This window comes from Notamacropus eugenii, chromosome 1 (genome assembly GCF_028372415.1).
Source record: "Notamacropus eugenii isolate mMacEug1 chromosome 1, mMacEug1.pri_v2, whole genome shotgun sequence".
Taxonomy (NCBI): Eukaryota; Metazoa; Chordata; class Mammalia; order Diprotodontia; family Macropodidae; genus Notamacropus; species Notamacropus eugenii.
The window spans coordinates 759,090,513-759,102,536 of record NC_092872.1 but is presented as its reverse complement, the minus strand read 5'-3'; the positions used below and the strand labels follow the sequence as shown (position 1 = coordinate 759,102,536).

Below are 12,024 nucleotides of genomic sequence, written 5' to 3'. Positions count from 1 at the left end.
CTGAGGTTCTGTCTCACACTAATCATGTTGGCAAAGTTGACCAAAAAAGGATACGGATAAGTCCTGGACTGCTGGAAAATAGGCACACTCATGCATTGTTGGTGGAACTGTAAAAGTCACTGAACTGTGTGGAGCCTTTGGGCCAGGGTTACTTCTGGTAGGTCTGTAACTCAAAGAAATTAAAGAGAAAAAAGATCCATGTGTACAAAAATATTTATAGCAGCTCTAAGGGAGTGCCCACCTCTTGGGGAAAGGCTGAACAGGTCATGGTGGTGCAGTTCACCACCTGACTTCAGACATTTGCTAGCTGTGTGACCTTGGGCAAGTTGCTTAACTACTCTCTGCCTCCTTTCTTCAGCTGTAAAATGAGCTGAAAAAGGAAACTGCAAACCACTCCAGTATCTTTGCCAAAAAAAAACAAAAGGAGTCACCGGGAGTCAGACACAACTGAACAACAATATTGTTCCATTAGAAGTAATGAAGACCATGGTTTTAGAGAAACCTGGGAAGTCTTGTACGAGCTGATGCAGAATGGAGAGAGCAGAACTCAGAGAACAATTTATAGAGTGACATGGGAAAGACAGCTCTGAAAAACTGAAGCCCTCTGGTCAATTCAATAACCAGCCATGATTTCAGAAAACAAACGCTGAATGTGCTACCTACCTTCTAACAGAGAGGTGATGGACTCAGAGAGCAGAATGAGAAGAACCTGTATTCTGGGTGCAGTCGGTGTGGGAATGGGCTGTGCTTGACTGGCATGTTTTACAAAGTTTTTTCCTTTTTTTCCCCAGAGATGGGAGGGAAAGAAAATAGATATTCATTCATTCAAAAAAAAAAAAAGACAAAATAAGGGTGGGCAGTAAAGCTCTGGGAGAGGAATTTTAAAAGATCCAAATCAGCTGCTTAGAATAAACGGCGGAAACCCTCCCTGAGCAGTGGAGACCTTGCAAAAGAGCTTGACTAGTTCAGAACTCAAAAAGGCAGAGCTAGAAGAAGAAATTTAGGAACAAAACCAAACAGCAACTCTGGACAGAGGCAACACTTGGAGAAAAGTACTGGAATCCAGAGACTGAGCAGAATCCTGCCTCTGCCGCCTCAGGGACCCTGTGCAAACCCCCCCACCCCATTTCCCTCAGCCTTAGGGCAGGGCTGGATGACCCTATCCTATAGCATCCCCTCCAACTCTCACTGGGATGCAATGATTGGGAATTAAGCTCTGCCTCCAGCCTGGAGAGAGAGACTTTGTGGTCCCAAAGGACAGGATTGCAGGGATTAAAGCAACATCACCTTTATACCGTCCACCCCACCTCCATTTAAAGCATTGTGTACGTGCGGAAGACTCCAGCTCCCGCCCTGCCTTAGGCCCATTCTGGTTGTGTGACCTTGGGAGAGTCACTTCTGTGACACTGGGTATATGTCCAAGTCCATACCAAAGAAATCACAGATCCACACAAAAAGAAATATTTAAAGCAATTTAGCGAGTTTAATTGGAGCAATCCAGTGTCCCTGGCCAGGGAGGCAGACAGTGGGTACTGCAATGATTCTGTCCCCCGGCTCTGCATCCAGGACCCAGAGCCCCATGGGGGTCAGGATCAGGCAGGGCTGGCTGCCAGGTGCTGCGCCCTGAAGTCCTCAGGCCAGACAGCCACCATAGGCTGATGCTGATGCAAGGAGGAGATGGTGGTGGGAGGGGGGAGGGCAGGCACTGGACCAGGGCCCCTGCTTCAGCTAGGCTGAGGACACTCGACGGAGCTTTGGTAGCAGCCTAAGAGAGCTTTCTGCAGTGTTCAAGGCCTCCCAGATGGCTCCAACACATGTCCAGGTAGGATGAACATGCTTGCTTTCAATGGAGAAGCAAAGGTGCCTCTCTCTCCCTTCCCCTGACTGTACTGGGACTCAGTACCCTGCATCTTCTCATGTCTGTCAACGGGCACCTTTGCCCGGTGTGAGGAGAGATTCCACCAGGCCAGTAGAGCAGCCAGGGACCCTCCCTAAACCTCGGGCTCCCCCTGTGCCAAGGCAGAGGAGAGTGTCCGGGCCTCCCCAGGGCTGACCTTTCATTTCTGCCTGACCTCCTCTCTGTACCCTGTTACTGCCCAGACAAACAAGCTGGGGCTTTCACAAAGAAGCAGACTGATGTTGAACTGGAAGATTAACAGCCAGGCATGATGGGCCAGGTGCCCCTTGCCACTATAAGTCTGTTTAAGGGTAGGCCCGACCTGCCAGAGATGCCACATGCAGCACCGGCTGAGTGGCCAGAACCTGAGGAAAAGCCCACACCCAGCTTGTGACTAAGGTCTGCTCAGGGCCTTAACCCTTCAAATGGGGTGACCTGGGTGTCTGGTGCTCTCTGGACAATTGGCTTGGCTCTATCACAATTCCCTTACATCCATCCGGAGGAAAGAAGCCTTCAAGGCATCACGGAGCAAGGCTTCACCGGCCACCTCCAGATTTTCTGTTCCTGTTTTTTCAAGACACCGACAGAGCTCCAAGGCATCGTTTCTTCTATCGTGGAAAAAAAAAGCCTCAGGTAAAATCATGAGGTTTCCCCCGAACAAGCCCACTTCCCTGGCGCTAAGAAGTTCCCAACATCTCCTTATCTAGTTTTGATTTCTGGGCATCTACTCCCAGGGAAATTTAAGCGGAATTTTTAGGAGTCCCCCGACCCCCCTCCCCCACTCCTTGACCCTCGAAACTTGTTAAACCCAGCTTAGACCTATTGGCATTTTAATGCCTTAAGAAGAGACGAGCAGATCTATTGGAATTCGTCTTCGGCTCCGGACTAAATTATCCTGCGGAAACAAGGCGTTTTGCGGAGCCAAAATCCAAGGCCCAGGACCATGAAGCTCAGGGTTTGGCCCTAGCCACTCGGGGAGTCCCGGCTGCTGCGGCGCCGGCTGTAGCCTGCGGGCCTCTGTAGCCTTAGAAACGGTGAATCGTCTTTGTGGGCGACAAAAACTGACTGACTGGAAGTCCACTCTGCTGTTTGTTTCTCAGCACACCACAGGAGAGGAAGGGACCTGCCGTTTAAAATCTACGTAAAGGAATGGGTCTTTAGTCATTAGGGTTTAGGGCTTTCCTTCCTTCCTTCTTTCCTTCCTTCCTTCCTTCCTTCCTTCCTTCCTCCCTCCCTCCCTTCCTTCCTTCCTTCCTTCCATCCTTCCCAATTTTAAATTGAGTTTCGGCCTTTCGTGCTTTTATAGCTCTCCTTTCAAGCTAGATCTGAGCTAAATGAAGCTCAGATTCCTTAGAGGGGGATTGGCGGGGGGAGCTGGAGGAATGAGTGAACTGGGAACTGAGGAAAAAGCCGAGTCCAAGTCAAAGGTCCTCTGGCTGACTTCCTGGAAATCCAGCTTCCCGAGGCCTGAGGTCTGCTTCCCTTTCACCTCGTCCTCGGAGCTGCACCGACACCGACCCCGAGTTCCTCGGGACCGCGGGATCTCAGGGGCGCAGACCCACCAAGCTGGAAGCGGAGAAGGGCTGCCAGACAGCCCCTGCCGAGCTTCCCCCGTCTGTCTTCCCCTGTGAGACCGCATCTCAGCGACGTTCTAGACTTGGAATCCCTTCCCCTGTCTGTCTGCCCATTGGTTGGGGTCAGTAGCCCGGGATCGCAGGGCTTTTTGCCCGGGCAGGGACGCCCCGCCGTCCTTTCGCCTCCTCCCCCAGGACCATCAGAAGTGCGTGGTGAAACATCGCTGCTGAGCCCAGTGACCCCGTTTCCTCAGCGCCCTCCGTGCTACTCTCACTCCTTCCAAACTGGATCCCGTGCCTTCTTCCTGCCTCGATCGCCATGTCATCCAGCCACTCCATCTCCAAGGTCTACCTGATTGGAGGCTCCTGGCCCTCCGAATCAGATAAAACCCCCTATCCTGCCTGCCCCTCAGCAAGGGAAATGGAAAGAAAGGACAAGGCCCTCTTTAAACTGTCCTAGGTTTCCGGAGAAAGCGGGGAATAACCGTTCCTCCCTGCGCCCCCAAAGAGGAAGTGAGCCCCCGAAAAGGAAAGGGAGGCCTGGCAATTTCTTTACTTCCAAACGTAAAAACCCATCAGAAGGCAGGGCGGCGAGGGATTCGGGGTTGTGTGAGCAAGACACCCCCAACTCCCCAGGCCTTCAGCCTGCTCCTCTGGAACATCCATAGTGGCAGAGATCGGTGGTCAGTCAGCCCCTAGGGAGGAGAAACTCTGCGTCCCCTCTAGAGCCTCGGGATCTAGGCCCCTGGACCCTCCGCGCGGTTCTGGCAACATTCAGTTATTCTTGGCATTTGCGGCGTCACCGGACAGGGAGGCTTTTCTGAGGCCCGCAGCGGCCCAAGGGCACCAGGGTCAGTCAGCATAAGCCCCAGACTCCGGTAGATCGGACTAACTTTGAGGAGTCACGCCCTCGGTTCCCTACTCCTACAGTCCCTCTCCTTCAAAAAAGCAGGTGAGATTCAGTAGCATTCAGACACAACCCCGTGATGGGCGTCTGAGGGCGGGCGGGGCGGGCAGCCAGGCAGGGAGTGAGCTAGGGAGAGTGTGTGTGTGTGTGTGTGTGTGTGTGTGTGTGTACGTGTGTGTGTGTGTGTGTGTGTGTGTGTGTGTGTGTACACGTGTGTGTGTACTCGCGTGCGCGTCCCATCGGGGCTGGGGGCTTCGGGCCGCTGGGCTCCAAGGAGACAAAGCCCGCGGGACCAGCTACCCCCTCTCACTTCTTTCGCACTGTCCCGAGGTCCAGGGCCCCAGACCGCCGGCCTGCCCGCCTGCCTTGCCCGCAGGAGACCCAGAGAGAGCCTGCTGGGCTCCAGGCTCCGGGGCTCCCGCACCGCCCGCGCTACCTGCAGCCGCACGTCTCCACCACCATGTCCTCGTACTGTTTGTAGACGACGTTGTTGCCGGCGTCGATATACAGGATGCTGATGGGGCTGAGCTTGGCGGGCACGCAGCAACTGGGCGGCGTGGCCTCGGGCGCCATGGAGTTCATGAGTGTCTGGATGATGGCGTGGTTGGTGGGCTCCAGGTGCGAGCGCAGCGGGAAGTCACACACTCCCTCGCAATGGTAAGCTTCGTAGTCCAGGGGAGCAATGATCCAGTCGTCCCAACCCAGCTCCTTGAAATCCACATGCAGGGGTTTGCGGCTGCAACGGCTCCGGCCCTTGCGCCCAGGGGCTCGCCCCGGGCCCGGGTTCCCGCTGCCCCCGCCAGGGCCCCCAACCCCTGCGGCCACCCGGGTACCGACCCCGGTCCCAGCCCCTGGGGTCCGCCTCTTCCTGCGCCCGGCAGAGTGAGCGGCCCCCGGCTGCCCCCGGGCTCGGCCCTTGGCCCGCAGCTCCTGGAAAAGGTTCTCTTTTCTGTGGGCACGCGAGAAAACCACAAGCAGAGCCCTCTCGTTGGGCGGCGGCCGCGGGCTCCCGGGCAGACCCAAGCCCAGTAGCCTGGGGACCAACGGGCTGCTCGAGGAGCCGCCCACTGCGCGCAGCACCAGGCAAAGGGGCCGCTCGGGCCGGTGCTGCCTCACAGCGTCCGCCACGTCAAAAACTTCCCAACGCGCCGAGGCCAGAGGGCTGGCGGGCCTAGAGGTCAGCAGCCGAGGCCCGTGGGCTGCACCCGAGCAAGTGGAAAGCAGGAGGAGAGCGAAGGGCTGAGCCCCCAAGGCCTCCTTTTCCTCCTTGGCCAGCTGATCTTCCTGGGCTACCGGCGCTCGGCGCAGGATCCGAAGCTCCGCGGCCAGTACTTCGTCAGTGTCTGCTAAGGTGGAGATGTCGAAGAGGAAACGCTGGCCTGTCTCGGCGGAGGCATCATCTGTGAGGGAAGAAAGAGAGAGAAAGTGAGGAGGCGGGGGGAAGAGAGAGAGAGAGAGAGAGAGAGAGAGAGAGAGAGAGAGAGAGAGAGAGAGAGAGAGAGAGAGAGAGAGAGAGAGAGAGAGAGAGAGAGAGAGAGAGAGTCGGGACCGAGAAGGGCTCATGGTTCTCCCCCCATCAAATTCTCCTCAGGGTGGAAAAGGCCCACCCGCTAATTTACCAGCTAGGAAAACTAAGACAGACATCCCTCCGGATGGCAACCTCTGTTGCCTGCATCTAGGCCCACCAGCCCGTTCGCTGCATCAGAAAAAAAGTGAAATTGTAAACTGCTTCTCCCCAGCTCCAGGCAGCACTAACCCAATCGTTGAAAGCCTCAGAAGCCCAGGCTGTTTTGGGCAGCTGGAGCAATCCTGCTAGCCATCCCCCACACCCTGCCTGAGCCACCTCTGCTCACTGGGCAGAACGCTGTGCTTGGGTGAACAGGAGGGACCGCTGGGGTTAGGCCCTGAGACACGGGAGAAAAGCCCGGGGCTGCAGGCTTGTCCCCAACCAAAAGACTGCTCAGCTTCTGGTGATAAGTTCCACTCCACCCTCAGGTCCAGGTTATGTGCCTGGGGAGGCCAGGATTCCCAGGGAACGCCTTGGCAAGAGCTCTCCCCACTCAGGACAGCCAAATGCTCTACTTCGGGAAGGCCTACTCTGAGCCCGCAGGATATGGGCCCTTGGGCCCTGCCCTGTCAGGTATGAAGCTGACCAGTGGAAGGGAAGGGAAAGAGAGTGGGTGTAGATGCCCTTCCCTAACCTCTGGCCCCTACACAGCTCGCCCGTGGGGAGCCTGAGATCTCTCTCACAGTATCTCGGTCACTGTTTCTCTCCCGTGGAAAGGGGAGACTGAGACTATTCAGAGTTGTGTAGGGTCCCCCCCCTCCTTGAGTCCTAGGAAGGAAAAAAAGGCGGGGGTGGGAGAGCTAGAGGAAATTCCTCTAAACAACGGCTGAGAACTCTTTGAAGAGGTCATATGGTTTCATTTTGTCCCGAAAGGCAGAGACCGTGCGGAAAGTTTGCCTGGAATTGTGGCATTCAGGGCTCAGTACCCCATCCCAGGGACCGGAGCTCCGGTGTGCTAGAGCTTGGGATAAGGTTCCTTCAGAGCCACCTATGGGGAAGAAAGGGGGGGGGGGCGGTAAATAGAGCCGAGGTCACAGCCGAGGCTGCCTCTCCTTCCTTCCCACAGCCCGTCTCCCAGAGTAGACCCCTAGAAGGAAGGCGAGGCCAAGAGGAGAATGGGGAGCAAAGGGAGCACTTAGATGAAAGAGGAGAGACTGGCCAGAAGAGAACAGCTAATTTCTGCAAAAGGCAGAGCAGAGACCTGGGCTCAGGGTGGCTCTGCCTTGATTGCATGGGTGACCCTGGGCAAGTTCCTTGCCCTCTCTGGGCCTCACGCCTTCCACTGTAAAAACCAAAGATTTGGACGTGCGGCTCTGAAAGGGCCCTCGAGGCTGCGATTTCGAAAGGCGGGCCCAGGAAAAAAGGAAGAGAGGCCTGAAGCCCAAGGCCAGAGGAGAAAAGGCATTGAGATGCCACGATGGAGGCCGAACACTTTCTCTCCAGGTGCCTTTGCCTGAGGACACTTTTGCACTAAAACCAGAGACTTTCCTTGGTGTCCCGGGCCAGGCAGCCACGGTGGGAAAAATAGGCTGCCCTCCCCAGCAGGGCCTGAGGGCTCTCTTTCTGGTCAGTCGTCCCTGCCCTTCCCCCCACCCCCCCACTCCAGATGACCAGGCACCCAGTTTCACTTAGCAGCCTGCTCGAAGGAGGGCAGGGCCTCTCAGGACGGCTATGCCAAGAGAGGGAGGTCGACTTCCGAGAAGCAGCCTTGCAGGGCAGTGCCCCGAAGAGTAGTGCTGGGAGGGGGCCTGAGGGGACTCCAAGAAGCCTCCTGAGGACGGGCTTTCGCTGGAAGCGAGAACCTGGGGCTGGATCCTTCTCCTGCCTATCAGTGGAGCCATCCGAGCCCCAGTTGGTGCTTCTGGAGCATGCCCCTGGTGGGCTCGTCCTCCACAAACCAAGCCAAGTTGGTCCCAGGCAGCTCTCCTGCAGGGTTTGGGGCTGGAGGGAATTAAGACTGAAATTTACCGGGGTTTCCGCCTGAAATTAGTTACATTTCTCCTATCTGTCTGTCTTAATGACTTCAATAGAGATTAATAAAGTCCAGATGAGACGCACCCCATCTCTCTCCCCCTCCTCATCAGGGCCTGACACAACCCCCGCCTGGCCAGCCTGGCCCAAAATGGATTCCGGCTCTGCAACCAGAGAGGGCAGCCTAGGGATGGCACAGAGGAGATCTGAGAGAGAGCAATGAAGCCCGAATTGGGCCAAGTCCTATAGAAGAGGGGCCAGGCCTGGGCAGCAAGAGAAGAGTCGATATGGAAAAGGACTAGGCAGGTAGAGAAGAGACCTAGGAGCTCTTAGATCAGCACTCTAACGGGAAAAGCGACCTCTAGAGTCGGGGTGACCCCTAGCCTGACCTCAGCCCCCACACGCCCCTCCTGACCTCTCGACCACGAGAGCCTGGGGCCACGGACTTGGGGCCTATCCACTCAGGGGTCTCCTCGTTGCCCAGGGACCTCGCACAACGCTGGCCAGCCCCAGCTGCCCTTCCGCCTCTGGCTCTCGGACCTAGGGTCCAGAAGATGCTTGCGAAGTCTCCCCGATACAAAAGCCTTCAGACCTCTTCCTTTCCCCCTAAAAAAGACTCCCTGGCAAAGGTGACACTGTAGGCACACACAGTAGAGTGCACTGGGCATATACCATCTCCCGCCTCCTGGCACCAGACAGGTGGCCATACCAGGACAAGTTGGGATAGAAGTGCAGCGGTACTATCTGCTCCCAAGCCCGGCTGCCCTATTGGAGGCTGGGGCTGGGGGGAGGGGGATGTCCTCTCTGCCCCCGATTTCCCAGCTCCAACACACACACACACACACACACACACACACACACACACACACACACACACACACACACACACACCCCAAATGGAATGGCGGCCTGAGGTACCTCACTGCCCATCCAGCCTGAGTAGCTCCGACCCTCCTCGATTCGGAAGATATCTCCTTTACCTGGGCCCAGGGAAACCAATCTTAGGGTCCTTCTGCACAGACACACTCACTCGCACATAGACACACTCGCCGCACACACAGCCGCACACATACACTCACCCGCACACTCCTCCCAGAGTATCTGAGCAGCACGAGGCTAGGGCAGAGGAAGACCTCGGGGCTCCTGGGCTCTGCTGATTGCAAAGTTAACGGTGACCCGGCCCGCAGAAGCAGCGGGGACACACGCGCGAGCGCTCACACCCAGAGCCCCCGAGAGGAGCAGGACCCTGGGACCCTGGAAGCGGCACGGGGAGAGGGGGCGGCCGCCGGCCTTGCGAAGGTACCTGCGGGAGCCTGGTCCGCGAAGCCGGTGACTGTGTCAGCTAGAGCCCGTCGGTTGCCGCTCGCGGAGGTGATGGCAGAGGCAGGGGCCGGAGCCCCTCCGGAAGCGAGCGCCCTCGCGGACAGGCTCCGGTAAAGAGACAGCATGAACTGGTGAGGGACCACAGACTGAGAGGAGCCGTTCCCGCCCGTCCAGCCCGCGCTGAGCCTGGACACTCTGGTCACCGCCTCCACTGCCGACGGCGAAAGGGAGCTGTCAGCCTCGCTAGCTCCGCCGCCGCCGCCTGGGTTCCCCCCCTGGCCGGCCCCTCGGACCCTCAGCACGGCGGCCGCCTCGAGCCCGTCCGGGGGGCGGCAGGCGCTCAGCAGCCACAGGCAGAGCGCCACGGCAACGCCCAGGTCCATCGGCGGCTCGGCTTCTCCTCCGACGCCGCTGCGCTCTGCTGCCCTGGGCGCTCAAAAGCGCTGGGCGTTCAGCTGCCCAGGGCGCTCGGCTGCGCTGGGCGCTCGCTGCCTTGGGCGCTCAGCTTCCCCGTCCGCTTCCCCGGGTCCTCCGAGTGAGCTGCGCTCTGGTGGCCTCAGCGCTGCCCTCTGCACCCCTCTCCTCCACGCGCTGCGCTCAGCCCTGCCCGGCCCCGGCAAGCAGTCGGTGCGCGCGCGGTGACGAAGGGGATTTGGTGGCTCCGGGAACTCCCCTGTCGCCTTTTGAACATAGTGTTTAATAATCGGGGAAGTTTGCGGAGCCACCGCGGCCCCCCGCCTCCCCCCACCCCCACATCCCCGCCTCTCCACCCGGAACTGCGCCCCCTGCCTGAAGCTCGAGTGATGCAGCAGCCCCCACCCCACCAGCAGTCCCAGCCCCGCAGCCCCCCTTTGCCCAAACTCTGGGCTACTCACTCCTCAGTCACAGATGCCTCGACCATCCCAGCCGCCAGCAGGCAGCGCCACGGTGTCAGCCGCGACCTCCACTCCTCTTCCGGCACCTTCTGCCTGGCGCCTGGCTTGTCCAGGGAAAGGCGGGCCCACCCCCGCCCCCCACGCTCCCACCCCCACTTCTTGGACCGGTCCAGTTCGGCCCCTCCCCTCCCGGCGCTGAGATTCCGGGAGCGCTCCGCTTGCCTCCGCACCTCTCGCCTCCCGCACTAGGTTGGGAACCCCGAGCACTTTTACGCACGAGTCTGTGAGGCGATAGCCGAGGTGACCCGAGGGTCTAGGCTAGTGGGAGGAGACCGTTCCGGACCCACGGCGTCCGGCAAAGGAGAAAGGAATGAGAGAGGATGTGGGAGCAAGGTGAGAGAACCAGAGAGAGACAAACAGGGACAGAGAAGGGAACAGAGAGGGCGAACCGAGACACTGAGGAGAGACCGGAGCGAGGAAAGGCCAATGAAAAGAGAGAAGCAAGGCCATCATTAAGGCGCGAGGATGGACACAGGAGACAGAGAAGCGACATCCTGAAGGGACCGAGACTGGCCCCCTGGATTCGGAGCGGGGGAAGGGGTGCTGCCGTCCCCGGGCGGCTCGCTCTCCGGGGAGGTACCGTCACCTCTCCAGTTCGGACTCCGTTTCTCACCTGTAAGCGTAGAGAAGTGAACTAGAAGCCCTCTCTCCCCCCAGGAGCCCTGCCAGCTGAGCCTGCCACAACCCATGAGCCTCCAGATTTGAGGTCCGAAGCCAGCGCGGGCTCTGCTACCCGGACTACCGTCCGCCCTCTCCCCGAGCAGAGCAGACGGGGCGGGCGGCGAGGGGGCAGACACTCGGAGAGCCGGACTCTGTCGCAGGGAACAATAGGAAGGTCGGGTCCATGGCCCGAGGGCAGTAGGCGGACCTCCGCGGGGTCCCATTCTCCTGGAACTGCTAACGGAGCCAGCAGACTGCTGCCGTCCCTCTCCACTGGAGGGGACTGCGAAGTCGAGGCCCTGTAAGCCCCGGTGTACGTGTACGTGTGAGTGCAGGAGTGTGTGGGTGCATGGGGGGGCATGGGAGGGGCGCTGCTCCGCGGGAACGTCCGGCTTCCAGGTTAGGCTCGGAGCTAGGGAGGACTCCCGCTGGACCTCAGGGAGGCAGTGAAGAGGGAAGGACCTGGGAGCCGTCGGGGCCCTCTCCTCGGTAGAGCGCCCAGCCCCCGCTCCCTGCGCAGTCCTGAGCCGGGAACAGGCGGGGCAAAGACGAACTTCCCGCCCGGGTTCCGCACTCCCCCCTCCCTCCCACAGGGTGAGGGCTGGTCTACTGAAAGGAGCCACCTCCACGCAAACATCCAATGTAAGAGAAACGCTCGGAGTGGGAGCCGCTTCTCCACCGGAGCCCGGAGCAGACACACACGCAGACACACACACACACACACGCAGACACACACACACACGCAGACACACACACACACACGACCCGCCCAGACCCTCACATTGCTACCTCGGGATTGGTGACCTCCTCCTGCCCTCAATGCCCTCAGGTATAGGCTGCCACGTTCAGGCGGGTGGCCCAGTGGTCCACAGGCTACCAGAGGCTTTCAGGGCGTGTCGTCCCGGGCTCTGCTTTCTTTTTGTTGGGGTTGCTAATGCATGCATGCATGCTAAGGTCATCAGCCCCTCACTCCTCCCGACTCCCTAAAACCCTAAGCTACTTGCTTAGAGCAAGGCCCCTCCAAGGCATCTGCCCTTCCTTTCAGGGCTAGATCTTTAAGGCAGCAGACACTTTGGATGTGGAGTCAGAGTGCCTGGCTTCCAAGTGACATCTGTTAGGCAGTATCCCGGGGAACTTGCTGTGTGCCTCAGTTTCTCCATATGTAAAAATGAGGCCGGGGACTAACAGGT

At 58.7% G+C, this 12,024-nt stretch overlaps 2 protein-coding genes across 3 annotated transcripts; both read right to left on the bottom strand.

Annotated features, from left to right (window-relative positions):
- Positions 1-1,459: 1,459 nt before the first annotated feature.
- Positions 1,460-10,246, bottom strand: GDF7 (growth differentiation factor 7). 2 transcript variants are annotated; one of them, XM_072648416.1, is made up of 4 exons: positions 10,115-10,246; positions 9,220-9,919; positions 4,815-5,778; positions 1,460-2,505 (listed from the first exon to the last, which is right to left on the bottom strand). In XM_072648416.1, exons 2-4 carry the CDS (start codon positions 9,620-9,622, stop codon positions 2,373-2,375), a joined length of 1,500 nt encoding a protein of 499 aa, XP_072504517.1. In that variant the 5' UTR covers positions 9,623-9,919; positions 10,115-10,246; the 3' UTR covers positions 1,460-2,372. The 2 variants fall into 2 exon arrangements, with proteins under 2 accessions (XP_072504517.1, XP_072504587.1); XM_072648486.1 differs by having other exon boundaries at positions 1,460-5,778.
- LOC140530008 (uncharacterized) lies at positions 5,785-8,623 on the bottom strand. The gene is made up of 3 exons (XM_072649143.1): positions 8,589-8,623; positions 8,332-8,500; positions 5,785-7,886 (listed from the first exon to the last, which is right to left on the bottom strand). Exons 1-3 carry the CDS (start codon positions 8,621-8,623, stop codon positions 7,416-7,418), a joined length of 675 nt encoding a protein of 224 aa, XP_072505244.1. The 3' UTR covers positions 5,785-7,415.
- Positions 10,247-12,024: the final 1,778 nt, after the last annotated feature.